Source organism: Suricata suricatta, chromosome 2, assembly GCF_006229205.1.
Source record: "Suricata suricatta isolate VVHF042 chromosome 2, meerkat_22Aug2017_6uvM2_HiC, whole genome shotgun sequence".
In the NCBI taxonomy this organism is placed as follows: domain Eukaryota; kingdom Metazoa; phylum Chordata; class Mammalia; order Carnivora; family Herpestidae; genus Suricata; species Suricata suricatta.
In genome coordinates, this window is record NC_043701.1 from 60,219,814 (window position 1) to 60,242,463 (window position 22,650).

The 22,650-nt window shown below is 44.4% G+C and overlaps 1 protein-coding gene across 1 annotated transcript in view; it reads left to right on the forward strand.

The window, feature by feature from the left end:
* The window catches only part of LAMB4 (laminin subunit beta 4), a 95,806-nt gene that overhangs the window by 27,174 nt on the left and 45,982 nt on the right, over nt 1-22,650 (forward strand). The window contains 3 exon segments of the mRNA XM_029956713.1: nt 12,472-12,657; nt 15,308-15,423; nt 16,228-16,348. Coding sequence (XP_029812573.1) covers nt 12,472-12,657; nt 15,308-15,423; nt 16,228-16,348 — 423 coding nt within the window.

The window sequence follows — 22,650 nt, forward strand, 5'->3', positions numbered from 1 at the left end:
CATGACCCCCTCAAGGTCCATCCACTTTCCTACAAATGGCCATATGTCATTCCCTCTCATTGCCATGTAGTACTCCATTGTGTATATATACTACATCTTCTTGATCCACTCATCAGGTGATGGGCATTTAGGCTTTTCCCATGTTTTGGCTATTGTTGACATTGCTGCTATGAACATTGGGGTACAGTGGTCCTATGCATCAGCCCTTCTGTATCCCTTGGGTAAATCCCTAGCAGTGCTATTGCTGGGTCATAAGGGAGTTCTATGGATAGTTTTTTGAGGAACCTCCACACTGTTTTCCAGAGTGGCTGTACCAGTTTACATTCCCACCAACAGTGTAGGAGGGTACATGATTTTTAATTTTGCATCTTTATGATGGTGACTAAAAAAAAACTTTTGGAAGATAATATTGGTATTTGCATTTAGGCTGTAACTGTCATAAAGTAATAGAAAATATATATTGGTCCCTACCCCTGGGTCCTGGTGAAGAGCTCCTAAATCCTTCAGAATTTTCTGGAGGATAAGGGTGTCTTTGGTTCTAATTGGGTGACTTGATGGGCTCCTTGATGGGGGCTGGTCACCAGCTTCTGATTAGAAGCTTGAAATTTTCTATTCCCCCCCCATTCTCTGTGAAGGGGAGGAGAACCAGAGATTGAGTTAATGATGGACCATGCCTATGTGATAAAGCCTCCATTAAAATCTCCAACATGTGGGGTTCAGAGAGCTTCCAGGTTGGTGAACACTTCCATGTGCCAGGTGGGTGGGTGGTGCAACCCCACTCCAGGGCCCAGAAGCTCCTGCGCTGGGAACCTTCCCAGTCATCACTCTGAGTATCTCTTCATCTGTCGGTTCTTCTGTATCCTTTAAAGAATTCTTTATTATATAATAAACCACCAAACATCAGTGTTTCCCTGGGTTTTGTTCTATCAGATTCTCAAACCCAAGAAGGGGGTCTTGGGAATCCCAGTTTATAGCTGGTTGGTCAGAAGTACTGGTAACAACCTGGATTTTCTGTTAGCATCTGAAGGGTGGGGGACAGTCTGGTGGGACTGAGCTCTTAACTTGTGGCATCTGACACAAAGTCCAGGGAGATGGTATTGGGACAGAATTAAATTATAGGACACTCAGCTAGTGTCCAAGACTTGGCAAATGTAGGAATAAATCACACACTGGTGTCCAAAGTATTGTGAGTGTAGTAACTGTGTGACAGTAGAGGGGACACACAGGAGTGTCTTTCCTATACAACTCTATAATTGTCCCCACTATTTTAGATAAGAAAACACAAAGCACATGTAATATCTAGAGTAGATGGACTGATACTTAACATTTATTCCCAGTGCGCCATGCAGTAGCTGCTGAGAAGCAGGTAAGTAGAGTAATATCATGGCTAACACAGCTCCAAACCGTGAATGCTGTCCGATGTGAAGCCTTACTCCTCTCTCCGTGGTTTAAGGACAAAGGTCAAGGACATAGAACGGGCCTCAAGGGCAAGGAAAATTGTGTAGAGGAATGGAAAATAATATCTATGACAATTCAAGCTGGGACTTATGTTGTGTTTAAAATATAGCATGAATAATTTCATCTCCATTGAACAGATAATCCTTAATTGTAGTAGAAAGAGTTTAAGCTAAACACTATTTATTTTCATATTCATTTAACAAATATGTATCGTGTGCTTATTATGCTCTTACTGTTGACATTAATAAAACTTCCAGGGGCACCTGACAGGCTCAGTCATTGGAGCAGACACTCTTGATCTCGGGGTCAGGAGTTCAATTCCCATGTTGGGAGTAGAGGTCATGTAAAAAAAAACAACAATAACTTCCCCTTAGTTAGCACTTTGTCCTTTGCACTTTATATACGTTATCTCATTTGACTTTCCAAACAACCTAAGTATTATCAACTTTAATTTCCAAGATGAGGGAAACATTAGAGAGGTTACCTACCTTGCCCCAAGCCACACAGCTGGTGGGCAGTGGGCCCTGAATTGAAACCCAGATGCACCTGGTTCCAAAACTCTTTCTCTTAACCCATCAATATGTGCCACCCCCATGCCCAACACTGAGCTCCAGGCTAAGAGCAGCATAGAAAGCAATTAGTTATGGTCTCTACCCTCCAGGAATTTTTAACTCTAGCTAATACACTTACATAGATACCTCAGGGTGAGGGCAGAGACATATGACACGAAGGGTCAATATGTGCCGTGCATTAAGATTTCAGACTCATAAGTGATCCTTTGTGAACAGGCTTAAGGCATGGAATAATGTGGCCTGAGACTTGAAAGCAGTAAGTGTTCCAGTTGATGGCCTTGGTGAGAAGACTGTCCAGCCAGGAAAAGTTACAAATAATGGCTCAGAGGAGAGACAGTGTAGGTATATTCACAGGTAAAACAGGAAGTTTATATAGGGAAGAAGTATTGGGAAAGAACATTGGATGCTCCTATGAAAAACACTATATTTTACTCTTTGAGCAATGAGAACTCATTGAAGTTTCTCAGAGCCAGAGACTGACCTGATGAAGACTTTCCTCGGTGTTCTTATAAGTGTGGTCCAGTAGCAGCGAGGTCTGGGATGGAATAAGGAAGGAATAAGGAATAAACTAAGATGTAGCAGAGAAAGGAGAAAGGATGAAGATGAGTTACAAAAGGATATGAATCCAAGACCATTGGAGAACTAAGAAAAATGACAATTAACTTTCTTAGTGAGTCTTCAAAAGATTGTGTGTGTGTGTGTGTCTTCATTTGTTCAGGCTGCTATAATAAAAGCACCACCGACTGAGTGGCTTATGAACAACATAAAATTTATTTCTCACAGTACTAGGAGCTGGGAATTCCAAGATCAAGGCGCCAGCAGATTCACGTCTAGAGAAAGCCTGCTTCCGGGTTCATAGATGGCCATCTTCTCACTGAGTCCTCACATGGAGGAAGGTGCAGAGGACCTCTCTGGGGTTTCTTTCATAAGGCCACTAATCCCATTCATGGGGTGTGCCCTCATGACCCAGTCACCTTGAAAAGACCCCCACCCTTCATCCCCACCTCTGTGAGGTTTAGCCTTCTCTACGTGGACTTTGCAGGGACTTAAACATTCCATCTATGGCACCATCCTTGCGACTCAAAATGTACTCTATAGACCAACAAGGTTGGGGTCACCTGGGAGGTCACTGGACTTGGAGAGTCTCAGGTCCCACTCTAGACCTGCTGAATCAAGTCTACATGTGAACAGAATCCCTACATGGTTCATGGGCAGTTGGGAAGTGCTGGTTTGTTTTCTTATAGAAACTACCTGTGGTCACAAAACTTAATATTGATTGAATTTAATATCGTGTAGAACTTAATGCAGTATAGTATAAAGCTAATTCCATAATACGCTTTCTGTATAAAATTAATGAAACCGATCTAATTTTGTGTTACACAATAAACACAGTTGGTGAGGGGGGGGGGAAAAAAAGAAAGAAAGAAAGAGGAGGACAAATAGACATAATGCAGGGTGGCCTGCCCGAAGGTCCTCATCACAAAGGTCAGACAGATGGTCAGAGAGTGTGACTGAAAACCACTAAATAAAACTAAAATAAGAGAGTTTCTGAAGCGGGCCTCAGCTGACCCGAGCACTATATGCTCTTGACAAACAACCCATGAAATGAAAAGTATCTTGTCTGTAAAACCAAAAACGAAACATCCACCAAGGAAACACTCATGTCCAGAAGACCGGGAAAATCTGGAAATGAGCAATTGGTGATTCTGACCCGATCCCCACTAAGGAGATGGTATGAAAGGGAAGCCTTTGAGACCAGGATTTTAAGGAAATGGGAACTGCATGGATGCAATTCCTCTGCTTCAGTTGGCTCTCCTGGTATAACCTCTCACAGGCCCCTGAAAAGCCAAATCCCACAGACTGTGAGAACTGCCAGGAATTGGTCTAGAGAGTATCCAGAGTGACAATAGCTAATGAATCGGAGTCTCTACACCATGCCTGCTGTTGATTTTCTACAACTTTCTTCTTGAGCTCTCACATTAAAGCATAGCATTTGTACTTTTATTTGAAGAACAAAATAATTTTTATTTATTTTTATTTTTGTAATAGTTTATTGTCAAATTGGTTTCCATATAACACCCAGTGCTCTTCCCCACAAGTGCCTTCCTCCATCACCACCACCTCCCTTCCCCCTCCCCCTCCCCCTTCAACCCTTGGTCCGTTTTCAGTATTCAATCAATAGTCCCTCAGGTATTGTGTCCCTCTCTCTCCCCAACTCTCTTTCCATGTGAATAAATGTTTTCCCAGTTTTGAATTTCACCAGTACAGCATCGTTCCAAAGAAAACCCAAGGTGTCATAGGACTACCAAAAATTTCTCATTTTCACAGAGAAACCAAGAATTATAAAATGCCTCATGACTCCTTCCTGAGGCTATGAAGTGAAAATCGTGATTTCCTTTTAAGTTATCATATAACCCGAAACTCCTGCACTGTGGTAGAACCAGAACTTGTGTGGGTTACTTATGCTGTAATTTCTTGTCTTTTTAAGATCGCAGCAACCACTTTGCCTACGTGTGATGTGTTCTTCCAGCAACAAGGAAGTGACTTCATAGTTGACAAAGGCAAGATAATACTGAAGAAAAATCAGAAGCAGAGTGTACGTGCGGACGAGAAGAGTGAGGTAAACCACTTCTCCATGGCCATTATCTGTCCTGCCTGAAACGAACAATCTGGTAATGCGCTCAGAACCGTGTGGGGTCCATGTGAGTACTCAGTCCGTGTAAGCTCCCAGTGTCCTTAAGGATGGGATGGAGGAAAGGAGAGCACAGGCTCAATGTAATTAGAGTTTCTGGGCAGAATCTCAGTAGCTTTATTTCTTACAAGACAGAACTTTCTGGAAAGCTAGATTCTGGAGTCAGAGTCAGGTATTGCAAGGACACAAGTTTTTGTCATTTTAAGGTCATAAGGAAAGGAACAGTGCTGAGGAAGGGCTGTCCCTTTAATTGGAAGGAAGAAGACATGCTGATATCCCTGGGAATGGTGCATGATGTTGCCCTAGAATTTGAGGCGATGGTAGTTGGCCAGTGTTGGTGTCAGTGCAGGATGAGGCCACTTCCATGGGACACTGCTCCAATGGCCTTCGGAAGGCCAGAGGAGACCTTAGGACCTTGTAGCCATCCAACTATATTAGTTTGGAAAATAGCCATCCAACTATATTCGTCAAAGCTGGGGATGCTGTAGACCCATTCATTCATTCAGTACACTGGGATCTTTACTGAGCATTCCCATGTGTGTACACATGAAGGGGCATGTTGGAAAGCCAATGAAATCAGACGCTAGTGGTCTCGTTCACAAACCCAGCATGTGAGTCAGTTCCTTACATATTAGAGACCTCCTTGAGTGAATGAAATGGTTGAATCAATGGCAAAAAGAATATGTCAGCATGACGTCTACCCTTAAGATCATTGTTGTGGAAATGAGCCGTGTGCACAAACCACTAATGGTGGCTGGGCGGGGTAAGTATCGTAGAGGAGGTGCCCACATAATGTGCTGTGGGCTTCAGGTTAAGGAGAGCTGCCTCCAGGTGAGAGGATCGGAGAAGGCTTCCTCACTGGTATTCTTCCTCCCAAGTCCAAGAGCACCAGTCATGGCAGCCTCGCTCTTTCACTTGCCTGTTCCTGTGCCCACACCACATGCCCAGAGAAGTCAGGAGCTTTCTCTGACTCTCTGGGCTTCTCATTCTGAGTCCATCTGGAAAAGAAGAATGGAGAATGAGGTGCTCCTCCCATCTCCTGGCTCTCTCTGGCACAAATCAGTGAACCTCAAATTTTACTCTGCATACTTATTGTCCAGGGAGTTCCTTTAGAATGCAGATTCCAAGACCTTATCCCCAAGATGCTGAATCAGGGAGTCTGGGACTGTTCAGGAAATCTGCACGTCTGCCAGGCACCCCAAGGTGATTCTGATACGGGTGGTCCATGATGGCTCTTTGAGAAACACAGCTCTAAATATCCAGAAACTACTCTCCTGACTCTTGTCTGAAATGACCACCTCTGTGTTTTTTATTGATTTGTAAAACTTCTACTTATCCCTTAAGACCCAATGCAGATTTACCTTCCTACCCCAACATCTGGACATGGTTCATTGTTTCCATCTCTGGGGTCACACAGATCTGTAATTTTCAAACTGCAGGTCCTATGATTAAGGTTATGAAATCAATTGGCTGGGCCTAGCTTAGTCCAACAGAGCAATACAAAACAAGGACCTATTTTCTTGGTGAAATTTTTGTTTCGGTTTATAGAAATTTGTACGTGTGTGTCTTAGGTTGGGTTCCCTGGAAACAGACATTGCAGCAGAAATGTGGGTGCACGTGCCTGAGGGAACACTCATCAGGAAAAGCCTTAGGGGAGGGAGGGCAGGAGGCTTGAGAGAAAATGAGGCAAGGATGAGGTCCAGGATAGATCTAGCCTTGGCCTGATCCCCAGTGAAGGTCAGAAGCATAAATGGCACAACAAAATTGTCCCCCATTGAGGCCCAAAAACAGGCCTGTTGTGTCCATTGGTCCATCATGGTTGTGGGGTCCCAGGGCAGATGCCGGCAAGCTCCCAGGTGAGGTGGCTCCGGTGCAAGGGCAGTTCTCAAGAGAAAGGAGCTGTGTCACGGCAGCTGTGGCTGGAGAGTGTGGCCCAGCCAAGGGGACCAGCAGTGCTAACAGCATGGGCTGGTGTCTGCTCCTTGCCTGTTCAGACCCACATGCACGGCCATTTGTTCCAATCTTATAGAAAAAGAACATTGACGGCACTGAAACATATAGCTTCTTACTTTTTTCCATAGTCTCTTGACTTCTCGGTGTTTTTATTTGCCATCTAATGTCGTCATGAAGAAATATTTAAAATATAAATGAACCATATATCTTTATATCATGCAATGCCAATTTTCACTACAAATATAAGAGCATTTGGGTTCATGTGAAATCACCGAAATTACATGGGTTGTGTTTTGTAGTTAGAAATGCATGTGTATTTTGGTCTCCCCAGAACATGGGAATGCTATGCAAAATGAATGCAACTGTTTCTATTTCACTTTTCGATGTGTGTCCTACCAACACTCCATACTTTGAGTGTGCTAACCAGTAAGGGAGGGCGGCAAGAAAGACGACCAGGAGTCGCCCTATCTTTCTCTCCTTCTGGTCATCCCTCAGTGGATGCAGCTGGCTAATAAAGGGTAGCAGCATGAATACTGTCTTTCTTAGAATGCCTTTGCCTTCTTCTTCCAAAGGAAGTTCTGGCTGGAACAGAAAAAACCTGGCTTCTTGCAGCTGTCAGCACCCTGCTTCCTCAGCCATCAATGTAACCCACTTACCCTGTACGCACTCTTAGTCTCGCTGAGCACGTGCGCATAGTAGGTCCATTGGAATGCTGTGCTCATTGGCATCATGTGCACTATTTGCAAATGGGGGCAAAGAGGCACACATGTATACGGGGCATATCTCTCCTGCTCCTGTGCATGGTTCCTTGTGCCAAGAGACTTCACTTACAAAACAATTTCAAACATTAAATTATTAATTATCTCAAGATGGTGATGGCAGAGCATTAAACCAAGCATGGGGACCTTCTGGAAGCACACCTCTTTGCATGCCCATGAAATTGACCCTGCCCATCTGCCTCCTAATGTTAAGTTCATCCCATGTCCGCACATCCTCTCCAGGATTCTCACTGGTCACAATTCCTGGGGAGATGTACAAACAGAGATTAGTGGGACACATACAGTCCCTGGCTGCCACAATTAGTCCCCAGAGTTGTAACGAATACTCACCATCTCCCTCCTTCCTTGCCACCCATTCTGGATTCCCTTCACCCTTAATTCACACTTCTGCTGGATGGGATGACCTAGACCTTCATCCTTTTAGGACTGAGCCCCTGGTTTCCATGGTCTTCTCAGGCTACATGTAGGGGAACACCACATGTTTCTTAGTGGGCCACCTCAGTGTCACACATATTTCTCATGGCCTAATTAAGTAGGATCAGCCCTTCCGGTTATGGTCATTTCTTCCTAGGCCTCCTGGTCTATAGGCATGAGAAGCCCCAGTGACCATGCAGCAGCCATAGCTTTAAAGTTAGTGGAATTTTTTGTTCCTGCCCAAGAATCAAGAAATCTAGACCCACAGAGCCTAAAGTTGCAAGTACAAAGAGCCCAAATTCCCTTGGTCACCACCCATGACAATGAGCTTGGCTACTCCTACTCAATTCCCAAACCCACGTTTTCTCCCCATTGGGTGCACAGCATCAAATAAAGGCTTTAAGGAGTAAGTGACATCCTGAAGAATACTGTCCCATCTCACAGGGTGTCCCCAAGCTAGTGAAGCTGATGCATTTTTAAGGGGCCCCATTCCACTGCCATCTGCAGTTAACATCTTCTGGATGGCATGGTTTGTGTAGAGTAGGAGGAATCGCAAAATCACGTGACCACTGCTCTACTTCTGCTGTGAACTGGGTCCCTTGAGCTGAGGACGGGTCATGTCATGCGACACTGATGAATCAGGCACTCTGTGAGCCCTCAGACGGTGGTTCTGACAGAGGTCGTAGAGTATCTGATTCACACTGTGGGAGACCACATAACCTCAGCTTGGACCAAGGGACCCACTTTACTTTCCTTTAATAGAGGAAATCAATGTGACATTTTGTGGAATATCTGGATGGTTCAAACCCCTTTGGGCTATCCTGCTACAGAGACTGGGAGAATGAACAGTCTTGGGGCAAGACTGAATATACGCTACTGCCCATCCCAAGTGAATACAGATTGCTTCGGTTCCTTCTCTATGTTTATGGAGAAGAACACATCTTGCACTTCCGTAGCTGTATAGCCTGTGTGAGGGTGGTGGTAATCTGCCTGGTGAAAATGCTCCATCAAGCACAGCAGCGGCAGATGGGGCTACAAGCTGGTTACGTCTGTATGAAGTTTATGACGGGGACATGACGGGAACCACCATCAAGTCCGGAGAGTGGCACATTGAGGATGTCTCTGATTTGTCATATTGCTTTATTTACTCTCTTGACTTGGTGGAGAGAAAGTGGTTGAGAATGGGCATTTCACAAGCTTTTACTTGGCATTTCCTTCTAGAAGAACTCTTCCCTTTCCTTACGGGTCAATAATCAATGCCTACTGCTAAGCAGGTCCATTCCAATTACATAGGAAGTAGAGGAAATAATCAATGGTTGGTTCAGTAAATCAGTGAACCAATTGCAAAAGGACTTAGGCCAGGACCCCATGTGTTACCTGACCCTCATATGCCCTTCTTCTAACAAGGGGACCATGATGGCACTTTGGGTACCTGGTTTATCCTTGCCATGGTGTTGAAGAGTCTTTCTTCATGGGGATCCTGCCTCTTATTCAGTCACCAGGTTCTGGATCTAAGAAGTGGCTCAGGTCTAGGAGCTCGACAGAATATCACATCTTTCCACTGGAGCATCTGACCTCAGCTTTTTGCTAATTCGTCCCTGATCACTTTTGACAATATACATTAAGCAATATGTTGGTTGTCCGTTCATCTGGTTGTTCCTAGGAACACCATGTTTTACTAGTCATCTCCATAGGAGATTCCTATGGGTCAGGCCACCTTGTCTCTTCCAACCTTGCTGCCCCCTGTAATAATTATGCCCACCTGGCTTTTGAGAGTTAAGTGCTACCCAGCCTTCAATAGTCTGGGATCCTGTCCTCCACGTTGATACCAAGGAGCTCAGTTTTGCAATGATATATCCTACCAGCCTACAGAGAACACCCAGCACTCAGCCTTTCAGTGATGCTCATGCCTCTATCACCAGTCCATTGCTTATTGTCCCACTAATGTGTCCTCCAGGCCTTTACGGAACATAATCAGTTGGTGGGTTTCCTAGTCTTGTATCTTAGATCCGTTCTAGAATGCCTACTACTCTGAGCCTTGTATCCCTTGCTCCACAGTCTGCTACAGCTGTTCTGGAACCGCCATGTCCTTTCCTCAGGGCCACAGTTTTTGCCAAACTTCCAAGAGTTACTCCAGCAAAATATTGGATCCATCTCCCAAGGCTCCCAGGCTGTTGCCAGGCTATTAAATCCTATATTACTGGTGACCCCAAATCAGCAAACTCTCTATCCAGTTTCACATTCTGCCTCCTTATTCTAGCAACCTCAGGACTCAGACCCATTCTTTCCCAGTTGCTACCGGTACATGTTAGCCAGGTCCCTCTCAGAGATCTAGCACTTTCCCAGTCAGATCATGCTGAAACTTGACCCTAATTATCAGGTACACGGTCAGGAGTGGTAGTAGAGGGAGATCCTTAGGAAGTTACACTTTTTCTTACAAGATAGCTGCATCATTTGAGGTTTCCACATTATCCTCAAATGTGGCAGGGGTGAAATGGAGGGGTACTACTTTCCAGGAAGAGTAGGAGGATTATGTCTATAGTCCATGAGTGCTCAGGAGAGCCTCAGAGTTCAAGGTTCTCCTGTGCATCACCCATGTCTTAAGATCCTTTTTCCCTGTGATGGACCCGACTTTGGCATAGGTGACTTAAGAAGCCTGAGAATTCAGACTTCTCCAAAGTTCTGCAAGTCTTACAATGAGGTCCCGTGCTGGGCCTTCAGCTCTTCCTGGCATCTACCTAAAGGAGACGAGTCTCTTTAAATACCTCCAAGGAGGCCCTCTGATTCTCACACTTGGCTTTAAACTGGTGATTGACTGCTTTGAGCCTGTCATCCTCACTCACCAAAGCTCAGTGGCATTCAGCAACTCCCACCTCTTTCTACAGTCCTTATAATTACCGTTCCCCCATAGCTCTCAATGCCAGAAACATTGTTCCACTCAGTGGCTCTCCTTCTGCCTTTATCCTGTCACCATTCCCCACAGCTTATAGCTTTAGCAATTTCTCTGCTGCCGCATCTCAGAAACCATCAGTACATGTTACACACGGGGGTCCCAATTGCCAACTGGACCAAAAAACGATCCTCTTCTCAAATTGCATCTTGGAGTCTGCTTTTAGGTAAACTGGCTGGCACCAACTGTCTCAGGTCAAGTGCCCTGGAAAGAGACAGAGCCCAAGCCTGGATTTGGGCGCATGTGATTTAGTACAGAAGTGTTATTCAGGAAAACTAAGTAAGAGAGTGAAGGAAATAAGACAAGGAAAGAGTACGATGTGGTCTCAGGTAAAACCAACTTTGGATTGATCCATGAAGGAACTCAGAGACATGAACTGCAGGCAAAGTTGTCCCAAAGTTGACAGAGTCAGCCTTTTATAGCTCTGATCAAAAAGCCATTGGCTGTGAACTACCCTCAGGGACAGGGGTGGTGGTAGGCTTGGGAAGGAGGTATGAGAGGGCAATTCTCTAGTAAAGGAAGCGACTGTGAGCTCTTAGAAGCCACACATACAGCAACTAGGGGTGAGGGTGCACCAACCAGGTAAAGGGGGTCCCCCAGGGGCATCTACAGTGTCTACTGCATTTGTGAAAGTGTTTCTTAAATGTTTGAAAGACATTGCATGTAGTCAAGTTTACATAGATCTCTGCTGAAAGCTAATCTGGCAATACAGTTTTATTTACATTTCGATCTCCAGTGCAAAGTTTTATCTCCTCCGTGGCCAGGACTGTGTCCTATTCATCTTTGTATTCCTAATGCAGGGGCTGACATTGAATTGTTATTGAATAAACATTCATCAAATGAGGAGCAGTTTGGGTTAGAGCTCAGAGCAACTTGAACTTCAGGCTAGGTAATTTGGGCGTGATTCTGTTGGCAGTCGGTAAGAGTGTAAAGCACTTATTGGCAGTGGTGTGTCATGTGGATTGGACTAGGGAAGGGATGGAGAGAGCGGCCAAGGCACTACTGTAGTGCAACAGGCAAAAAGCAACAAGAGGCAGAATTCTGGTGGATGCTGGGAGCGTGAGGAGACAGATGTAAAAGTCCTTAAAATATTATCTCCAGGTTCTAGACGGCCCCAGGCTGACATCTAGGACAGAGACCATCCGGGATGCTGATCAAGTGTGTTACGTGTTTTATACTTCTACACCTCCAAGCAGATAGAAGAGCGTTCCTCATGTCTGCATGGAAGAAATATCCCAAAAAAGATATCCATGTGGGTTTTCTCACTGTCGTGCATAATGAGCAAAGTCCATGAAGTGAGCATGGAAATAATTTCTTTCCCTCCATATTTTGGCCGGAATCCCACAGTCATATCTGAGAAAACCCAAGGTCAGCAGTGTGGAATGTGTTCAATTCATTAGCACGTGGGGTACTTAAGTTTAAAGTGGTTTCCAGTGACACGGCTTGGAAATCAATCGTTCTATACAGTAACATATGTTCCAAAGCTGCCGATTCAGCACACCTCAGATGCATTCTGGATCGTATCCTGGTTGGAATAATTTATCCGTGACTCAGACGGATCATATACACATCAGGAAATATATCCATTTTCCCCCCTGAACTCTTCCAGGACTCGGCTCTAGCAACGCTGAATGCATTCTTCTCCAATTTTAGGGCTCAGTGACTTTTGGCCAGGTGCCTGCTGTTCACGTTGTTTTCCGAGAACCGGTTCCTGGAACCCCTACTGCGTGGACTGGAACTGGGTTTGCCCAGGTTCTTCCTGGGGCTGGCTTGCGATTTGCTGTCGACCACATTGCCTTTCCCATGGACTTCACCATTGCCATTCGCTATGAAACTCAGGTATCCAGCTTCTTTTGCAGGGGTAAAACCTGCCTAAAGTAGTACATTTTCGAGCAAAGAGTTTCCATTCCAGTCTTGCAAGATAGAATGATTTGCAAAAAAAAAACAAAAACAAAAAAACCAACCCCAGAACATCTGGAGAGCATTATAAATCAAAGGGTTTCCTAACGGTATTAAAACAACACAGTAAGCCAGAGGCATGCATGACGTATTCCATGGAGAGAGCAGCGTTATATATTGAAGGGGCAAGGTCTAAGGAAGTGGTGATGGAATGTTTGTATAAGCACAATAAAAAACTAAAATAATATAAATTCTGCTGTCCTTGGGCTTTTTTCTAAAAACTTCACAGACTAACCTATATGAAGAGATTCTGACTCCTAGAGATACAGAAGAGGCGTTTATTTGCACTTGGCTTTTACCCTGAAACAAGAGCAAAACTAAAAGCAGGCTGCTCCTCCGGGTCTCCCCAGCCTTGCTCCCCCTCCCCCACTGCCTTTTGAGAAATATCTAAGACAGAATAGAGACCAAATTAGAGGGGCGGCTGGATGGCTCAGTCTGTTAAGCGTGCACCTTTGGGTTAAGCGTGACCATGATTTCATGGTCCATGAGTTCAAGCTGTCTGTGCTGACAGCTCAGAGCCTGGAACCTGCTTCAGATTCTGTGTCTACCTCTCTCTCTGCCCCTCCCCCACTCATGCTCGCTCACGCGCTCTGTCTCTCTCTCTCTCTCTCTCTCTCTCTCTCTCTCTCTCTCAAAAATAAATAAAGATTAAAAAAAAAAAACCAAATTAGAAAAACACTTGATCTAGGGCAGTGGTTCCTCACTTTCTCTTTGCATAATCTTTTCAGTGATAATCTGACACCCCACAGACCATCTCCCCCTCTCAAAAGTATTTTATAAGGCTGGGGGTAGTGCTCTCAGGGGCCCCCCAGGGACCACATTCTGGAAGCGCTCACTGTGTGTTACATGACCAGAGCTGCTGACCCACTTTGAAACTCTTGATATGACATAATTCTCTATTTCTCATTTATAAACAAAAGCCAAGGGACTTCATTGAACTTGGACCTGGTGAGTAGGACAAGTGATTAAAAATATAACAAATGAATTTTTCCATAGAACACATCTCTGACATCTTTAGTGTTTTAATTTTTTTGTTTGAATTTTTATTTATTCATTTTGAGAGAGAGGGGTAGGGCAGGTGAGCAGGGTAGGGGCAGAGAGAGGGGGAGAGAGAGAGAATCCCGAGCTAGCTCCTCGCTGCCAGTGCAGAGCCCAATGCAGGGCTGAATCTTACGAACCACAAGATCATGACCTGAGCCAAAATCAAGAGTCAGACACTCAACTGACTGAGCCACCCAGCCGCCCCTCTGACATCTTTATAAAGCATTTCCAGGGATGCCTGGGAGGCTCAGTCGGTTAAGAGTCTGACTCTTCAGGCGGAGAAGGACAGATACCATATGTTTGCACTCATAGGTCTAACAGGAAAACAGGAGAAACCTAATGGAGGACCTGGGGGAAGGGAAGAGGGAAAGAGAGTTGGGGAGAGAGAGGGATGCAAACATGAGAGTCTATTGAATACTGAAAATGAACTGAGGGTTGAAGGGGGAGGGGGAGGGAGGGAAAGAGATGATGGTGATGGAGGAGGGCACTTGTGGGGAAGAGCACTGGGTGTTATATGGAAACCAATTTGACAATAAACTATTAAAAAAAAAAAAAGAGTCCGACTCTTGGTTTAGGCTCAGGTCACGATCTCATGGTTCCTGGATTCAGCCCCACATCAGGCTCTGCACTGACAGTGTGGGGTCTGCTCGGGGTTCTTTCTCTCCCTCTCTCTCTCTGCCCCTTCCCCTCTTGCACACATGTGTTCTCTCTCTCACTCACTCTTTCTCAAAATTAATTTAAAAAAAACCATTTCCAAATTGCACGGCTTTCAGAGTATAGCTAACTAGCATATGCTGTAATTATCTACACATATTTAGATGCATGTAAATAGATTTAGTAATATAATAAATGTTACATAAGAAAATTTATGTAATAATATATTTATATAGTGGTATTTAAATTTTTAATGTTTATTTTTGAGAGACGGAGACAGAATGTGAGCAGAGGAGGAGCAGAGAGAGAGGCAGACACAGAAGCTGAAGCAGGCTTCAGGCTTTGAGCCGTCAGCACGGGTCTGATGCAGAGCTCACTCCCACAAACCGCGAGATCATTGTGTGAGCCAAAGTCGGGTACTTAATCCACTGAGCCACCTAGGTCCCCCTTATATTTACATAATAGCGTGAAAAAAAAGTATATATCCTTTTATGAAGGGTTCCAAGTTTTCATTTTTGTTCAGTGATCCAGGGGCAGGATGAATCAATTGACTCTTGGGGAGACAGACATTAATGACTAGCTCTGTCAGGAGCCCCAGGGGCTTTAGAGCCTATGAACGCTAGCTCGAGCCAGAAACGATATTCCGCCTACCCAGCTCGCCGTTCAGCCACCAGCGAGTTAGAGCTGACTGCAAACCTCTAAGACTTTTTTCAGCTCCAAAATTCCATTTTCTAAGAGGGCTGTGGGTTACAGATTGGATTGCAAGTGCTGTCCATTCGGTGTGTGTTGTGTGTACATCCTCACGAAAACATGCTTTTATGTCATGTCCATGTAGCCGGCAGCCGACTGGGCTGTCCAGGTCCTGGTTAAGCCCCTTGGAGAGAGCCAGCACTGTGCGCGTGAGACTCCATGGCCACGACCTCGGTCTTTCCCTTTACCGGCGACTTCCAGGTATGCCTGGGACCTATCCTTAAACATGGAAACCTTCTTAGAATTTTGTATGTCTGTCAATAATTTGTAGCAAAGAGCTAGGCAGAGAAGAAGTGCATTAAAGGAGACAGTGGCATTTATTAAGTGCTTGCTAAGCACTTACACTAAGCTTCACATTGAAGATCATTTCTAGCTGACAACTCAGTGAGGACGACTTTCTCTTCATCAAGTGAGGAGGAAATCAAGAATGAGAATACCTGGAGACCTGCCCCAGTCTCTTAGCTGGTGTGAAACAGAATCAGGATTCCAGCCAAGATCTCCTGATTCTCAGTCTCGAACATTCCTTTCCCATTCCCCAGATGGCCTTGAGAGGTGAGAAAGTGAAATACCACAAGAGTAGGAATAAAATATTCAGCTGGCATTATCTCAACAGCTGAGAGTCTCCAAGGTAAAAAGCTACCTATTAGGAGACCCCTAATTTTGCCTCAGAGATCTGTGGCAAAATAAAATGGAGACCCTGTTGAGATGAGCATGGTAGACAGGATGAAGGACATCTGTCCCGTCCTTTTCCCGGAGCAGTTATGACAACATGTGGCTAATTGTTCCCAACGCTTTGCTATTTGGCACAATCCTCTGGAAGAGACACAGAGAATCTGAGTGTGATTCTGCTGTCCACTCAGCCCACCTGAGCAGTTCTAGACCCGGCCTCTGCCCCGTGGCAGAGCCCACGTCGCCGCTGGTAGAACACCACCAAATACTACGGCTGCTTAGGTTACATAACTGTACTTTTGTCACTGAATTTTTGCTTTATTTCTCTTCATACAGACTCGTGCTGCTTCCCACACCCATCTGTTTAGAACCAGATGTACAATATTCCGTAGATGTCTATTTTTCCCAGCCTTCGGAAGGAGGGGCCCACGCTCATACACACATCCTGGTTGATTCAGTAAGTATCATGAAGTGGCGTGGGTGCTGCCTTCTAAACTGAGCCCCATTATAATTCTACTTTGAGACTCGATGGTGAAATGTTTCTTTATTTTAAAAAATCATTTATTCTCTATAAACATCACCTAACACCAAGTGCAAACCTTACGGCACAGCACCTGTTAGCAATGGTTTGCAGTGTTTCACATACTCTATTCGACTTCACAACAGTCTATGAGGTAGGTCCTGTCATTGTCCCTATTTTATAGATGACAGAAATGAGGCAGAGCTAGTGAGTGGGGAGTCGGTAATCAGAGCCAGACTCCCTGGTGGCAGAGCTCCTGCTCTGAGCTGCCTTGGCGTGCTGGCACTGCAGAAAGTTCCAGGAGATGTTCTACCATGTCACGGTCGTCATTGTGAAAGTTCCACTTTATACATGACTGTGCTCTTACCGTGTCATCATCAAGGTGCTCGTATAAGTATGTGCATGGATATTTTTCAGTTCACATTATATCACGAGCATTTTCTTATGGTGCTTATGTAGTCTTCTTACTTTTAGGAATGATGAATAATATTTCCTCGAATGACTTCCTTCAATGTCGATCCCCCACAGAGTTGGACCATAGATGTTCTTCCCAATCCCTTCATTCTGTCCCCAGCTTTAGGCCCAGGCTGCTCACTCAGCAGAGTTTGGGCACTGAGGAAGTGTAAGCCTTTGTTTACCTATCTATTCCCTACTCGCCAAGGGTGTCTGGCTTTTGAAATCACCTGTCAAACGGATTTCTGGAAGGTATTCTCCGCAGTGTGTTCAGGATGTTCGGGAATATGTCTGAGCACCAGTTTCATCCTGCCTGCAGGAGAATTGTGTAGCGTTGTGTGGGATTTCTTAAAAGTAATTTTGTAAATAAAAACCAAATTATATTTTTTAATATTTATTTATTTTTGAGAGAGAGGGAGAGAATGAGTGGGGGAGGGTAGAAAGAGAGCGGGAGACACAGAATCCGAAGCAGGCTCCAGGCTCTGAGCTGTCAACACAGAGCCTAGCGCAGGGCTCAAACTCACAAACCACGAGATCATAACCTGAGCTGAAGTCAGACGCTTAACTGACTGAGCCACCCAGGTGCCTCAAAACCAAGGTAATTTGTTACCATTGCGTTTTTAAATATTCATGAGAATCTTCTAATATCATGATTTCATTGGCAAACTACTACCCCAACTACTGCCTTACAGAGTTTTAATTGGACACAGGCATGGTCACGGTCATTTATTTATATATTATCTATAGCTGCTTTTAAGCTACAAAGAGCTGAGTACTTGTCACAGAGAACTCAAGGGTCACAAAACCAAAAATATTTAATGTCTAGCCTTTTACAGGAAGCTTGACAAACCCTGATTTAATTAATTATATATTCATATTTCATGAATTGTTTTCAATGTTCAATTTTTAACCATCAAACATTTTAAATTTATACCCTTAAACTTTGCTACTTTATCATCTACTATGGAATTCAGAATGAGACAGGTGTATCTTGAATTCTATTTAGTAAGTTCAGGTATTGTAATACCAAAAACAATTGTGTAAGATTATTTTACCAGATGTAGGATTGCAAGATTTAGCAAAAAGGAAAAAGGAAGGAAGGAAGGAAGGAAGGAAGGAAGGAAGGAAGGAAGGAAGGAAGGAAAGGGAAAAGAAGGAGGGATGAGGAAAAGATGGTGGGAGGGAAAAGGAGAATAAAAACAGAGCACCCAGTTAGAGTTGAAAATTGTATAAATACATCCCAAATATTGCCTTCACATACTATATGAGACCTACTAAAAAAAATATTCATTGTTTTTGTGAAATTCATTTCCAACTGAGTGATTTGTATTTAATCTGGTGACCTTCACCAAAGATGGTCTAAATCCTTCACCTGGACGGCCACATGAGATTGTGGTGAGGTTCTGGCTCGTTATGGTAGAAATGAAGAAAAAATTGAAACAAAGTCTTGAATTAGGATTCAAATTCTCCTGATTTGCTTCTCTATGTAAGTCATATTCTCTACTGAGGAGCTTTAAATAGATGCACTCATGGACCACCTGAGTCAGTAAGAAAGAAAATGAAATCCAAACAACTTAATTTAGGGAAGATAAACCTAAAAGTTGGGAACCCAGACAGATTAAAGAAAGGGAAAGGAAGACATTACAGAATTCCTAAATCACAAAGGGATTATGTTGTTATAATAATAGCCATGAAACTGAAATTGATAAGAGCCAAGATACTCCTCAGTGTAGTTTTTTAGGTTTATTATTGAGAGAGAGAGTGCAAGTGCACGTGTACTAGTAGAGAAGGGGCAGAGAGAGAGGGAGACAGAGAAAAAGGGGAAGAGAGAATCTTGAGCAGGCTCCATGTTACCATGAACTGTGAGACCATGACCTGAGCCAAAATTAAGAATAGGATGCTTAACCGACTGAGCTATTCAGGCATCCCAAGATACTTCTGATTAAAAAAAATTTTTTTTAAGTTTATTTATTTATTTTGAGAGAGCATGCCAGCAGGGTAGGGGCAAAGAGAGGGGAAGAGAGAGAGAATTCCAAGGAGGCTCTGCGATGTCAGCACTGAGCTCAATGTGGGGCTCGAACTCACAAACCATGAGATCATAGCCTAAGCCAAAATCAAGAGTCAGATTCTTAACTGACTGAGCTACCCAGGTGCTCCTATGATTCTCATTTTAAGTCCATATCCTGAACATTTCAAATTTTGTAAATTCCAAGGATGACGCCTTGATGCTGTATTTCATGCCTCCATGCAAATTATCCATTCATCACCTATTCACTGAAGACATGTGGGCTGACAGTGGGCACATTCCTGGGTTGTGAGACGTGGTCCCTGCCCTCAAGTAATTTTCATCCTGATACAGAAGACAGATAATGTGTAAATGAAATCATTGCAATGATATTTGGTAGACACATAATATAAATGGATCATTTGAAGTTAACTCAAAAAAAATATGTCCATTTGATAGGTTTTCAAACATTCATTCCCTAATATATAGCTATGAAAACCATGAAACTGGAATGAAAATCAGGAGAGCAGCCTGATCTTGGCAAACTGTCAGAACCTCAGAAGAGATGCTAGATCCCCGTTTCAGGCTAAACTCCCCAGAAGCCGAGCAGAGACAGAGACCAGGTGCACCTGATTTACAGAGGGCATGCTTGTGGGACAGCGGAAGGAACGGGGCGAGGGTGTGGTCTGCACTGAAGTGTAGCTGATCCCACAAGGGGCTCTAGAGCATAATCGTGCCACGGAGTTCGTGCCACGGAGTTCGCTCCACCCGGAGGCAACGTGGTGGGCCTGTGCGCACCTCCCTCATCTACCCCACGCAGTGCATGAGGACATTACCTTCTGGACTTGTGGCTAACTCCAAGTTTCTGGAAAAAGGGACAGCCATGAGCCTTCAGCAGCCAATGCCTCAGCAGCTGGGAAACAGGAAGGTCTGGCAGGGCACCTACAGTGACCATTAGAGTCCCTGCCCCAGGATGTTCAGTAGGAAAAAGTCCATGCACATTTTATGACTACAGACAAATACAGTTATTTCTATACCACCGATTTTGCAGCTCTGGGAAGAGGATTGACTGCCTGAGGCCTTGCCCATTCGATGTCCCTTCTTCTCTGCAGTCAGATTAATATTGGATCTACTGCTTTACCAAGAAGCCCAGATGAAAGCTTTGTTCAACCCTGGCTGTTCCTCCTGCACAAATAGAGCTTTAGTCTGGCGAGCATCATGAGACAGTTATAAATCTCCTTCAGTCACGCTGATTACACGATATATGCTTCTGTAAAAATGTGTTCAGAGTCAAAAGTTATATTAGACCTTCTAGACGGTAAAGCTGCCATTCTTTTAAACCATGGGATGGACTGCACTTGGTCAATAAAGTCTTTAGAAGTTTCTAGGAGAAGAAGGGAGTCATGACATTGTAAAACCTTATAGCTTGACGTCAGGTATGGCCTCCTCTAAATCGCCTCTGACCCAGAACTGTAGGTAGTTAGTCCCGGGGCTGCTGCCCTCATCCCCAATCCTAGCCTACCTGGCTTCTTTCTGCATATCTCTTCACTTGGTTTGTGTTTAGGGAATGTAGTCATTTTAGTATCCACTTGAAGATACCACACTAGACATGTCTATGTAATTATTGAGCAAATATTTATGAGGTATTTACTGTAAATTAGACACTGTGGTAGGCACAGGTATGACCAAGATAAGCGCCTCCCTCGATATGCTGGGACTCACTACCCTCTAAAGGAGAGATGCAGACAGTCACACGGGAGATGGGAACGTGGTAGGAGAGCTACTAAGAGCTATGACAGGTCACTGAACTGAAAAGCTCAGTGTGGCTCCCGCAGTGATTCTCAACATCACTTAACCCAACCTCCTCTATTTTTTTAGTTTATTTATTTTTAGAGAGAGGGAGCACATAATGGGAAGAGGCAGAGAGAGAGAGGGAGGGAGAGAATCCCAAGGAGGCCTTGTGCTGTCAGTACAGAGCCCGATGCGGGGCTCCATCTCACAAACCGTGAGATCATGACCTGAGCTGAAATCAAGAGTCAGATGCATAACAGATAGAACCACCCAGGCATCCTTCCCCAACCCATTCGTATTTTATTATGATTATTTTGTGACTACAAATTTGTAGGAATTATAGCCTATGCTTCCAAATAATATCATTGTGATATGCATATACAAAGAGACATAAAGGAGGGTAATTTATAGGGAAGCACTATGTATTTCAATATGTATGTGCACAGGCATGAATACACAGAAGCCATAATGACACACAGACCTGCTCATATGCCTCGAACCACTCTACACGAGACAGCCATGAAAGCAGGTATATTGCAAACATGTGTACATGTTTTTTAAAACATAGAGCAGAGCTTTCAACTCATAATTATAAACAAGGGTTTTTCCTTCATGGATTTTGGTGAAACATTCCAAAGCTGTAGGAGACATTGGATGATTTTCTTTTTTGTCAATATGTCTGGGATTTCCCATCCCCACCCACTAAAAGCCAGTTAACACATTTCATTCCATGACAACCAAAACCACCCCCTGGAATTTCCAAAATGCCCCTTAGCGGGCAGCACCTCCCATACTGAGAACCACCGAGCCAAGACATTGGGGGGCTAACAGAATGAAATGAGACGAAATTTAGATTTTATCCTGAGGCAATAGGAAGTCACTGAAGGTCTTAAGAAGGGGCTATCTGAACAAATTGCCTGTTAAGGAATCACTGTGACTGCAGAGTAGAAAACTGATGAGGGAAGGGGGTAAGAGCGGAAGATGGGACGTCTGTTGGGCTGCCACCATGGTGACCCAGATGGCCTCAATCAGAGAAGTGACAGGGGAACAAAGACATATTTAATGCATCTGAGCCACATTTAAGAGGCTAGATGGACCAAGCCTGTGGTTGACTCGATGTTGGGGTGGGTGGGGAGTGTTGATGACCAAGAGGCGAGTATCAAAGATGACCTTGAGGTGCCTAAGTGACTCAGTCAGTTGAATGTCTGACTCTTGATTTTGGCTCAGGTCATGATCTCACTGTTCGTGAGTTCAAGCCCCACATCAGTTTCTGTGGAGGATCCCAACAGTTCAGGATGGGTGGGAGGAGAGGTGTTGTGTTGGTGTGAAGAGGCAGTGAGGGTGGCAAGGAAACAATGTTTCAAGAAATTTGGCTCTGAAGGTATTAGTCAAAGGGCGGAGGTGGGGGCAGTGGCAAGAGAAATATATGCAATCAAGGAGGTGATTTTATAGATGGGAGAGATTTAAGCACATCTTAATGCCAGCTGAAAAGAAGAGCTTAAACAAAGCATAACCCACGCAGAAATTTCCCAAAGGCAGAGGGCATAGCGGTGGACCCCTCTTCTTCTGGGACACTTCTTCATAAGCGCTGAGCCAGGGACGGGGCATAGTACCTGTGAGCTGGGGGTTTGAGAGACAGGAAGTTGGAGGCTCCATTTTCTCTGTGAAGTAAGAGGAGGAAGAGGAAGTGCAGGGAGGGTGAGGTTAGAGGTTTGAGGAGTGGAGACATTATGAAATAGGCATCCAGGGTTGAGATTCCACTGCTGGTGTGTCAAAGGACAAAGAGAGAAGGACTGGGGGTGGGTTCAGAGTGTTGAAAGAGGCTTGAAGTAAAGGATCATGGGGAAAAGGTTGGGAATGGACGAAGGAGGAAGGCCAGGGGAGATACCCGGTTCACTTTTTTTAACCTGACCTGCTGATTTAAACCCTAATGTCAATGCTGCTTTTCCTACCAGTTGTTGAGAATAACTTGTGATTAGTTCCACTGTAC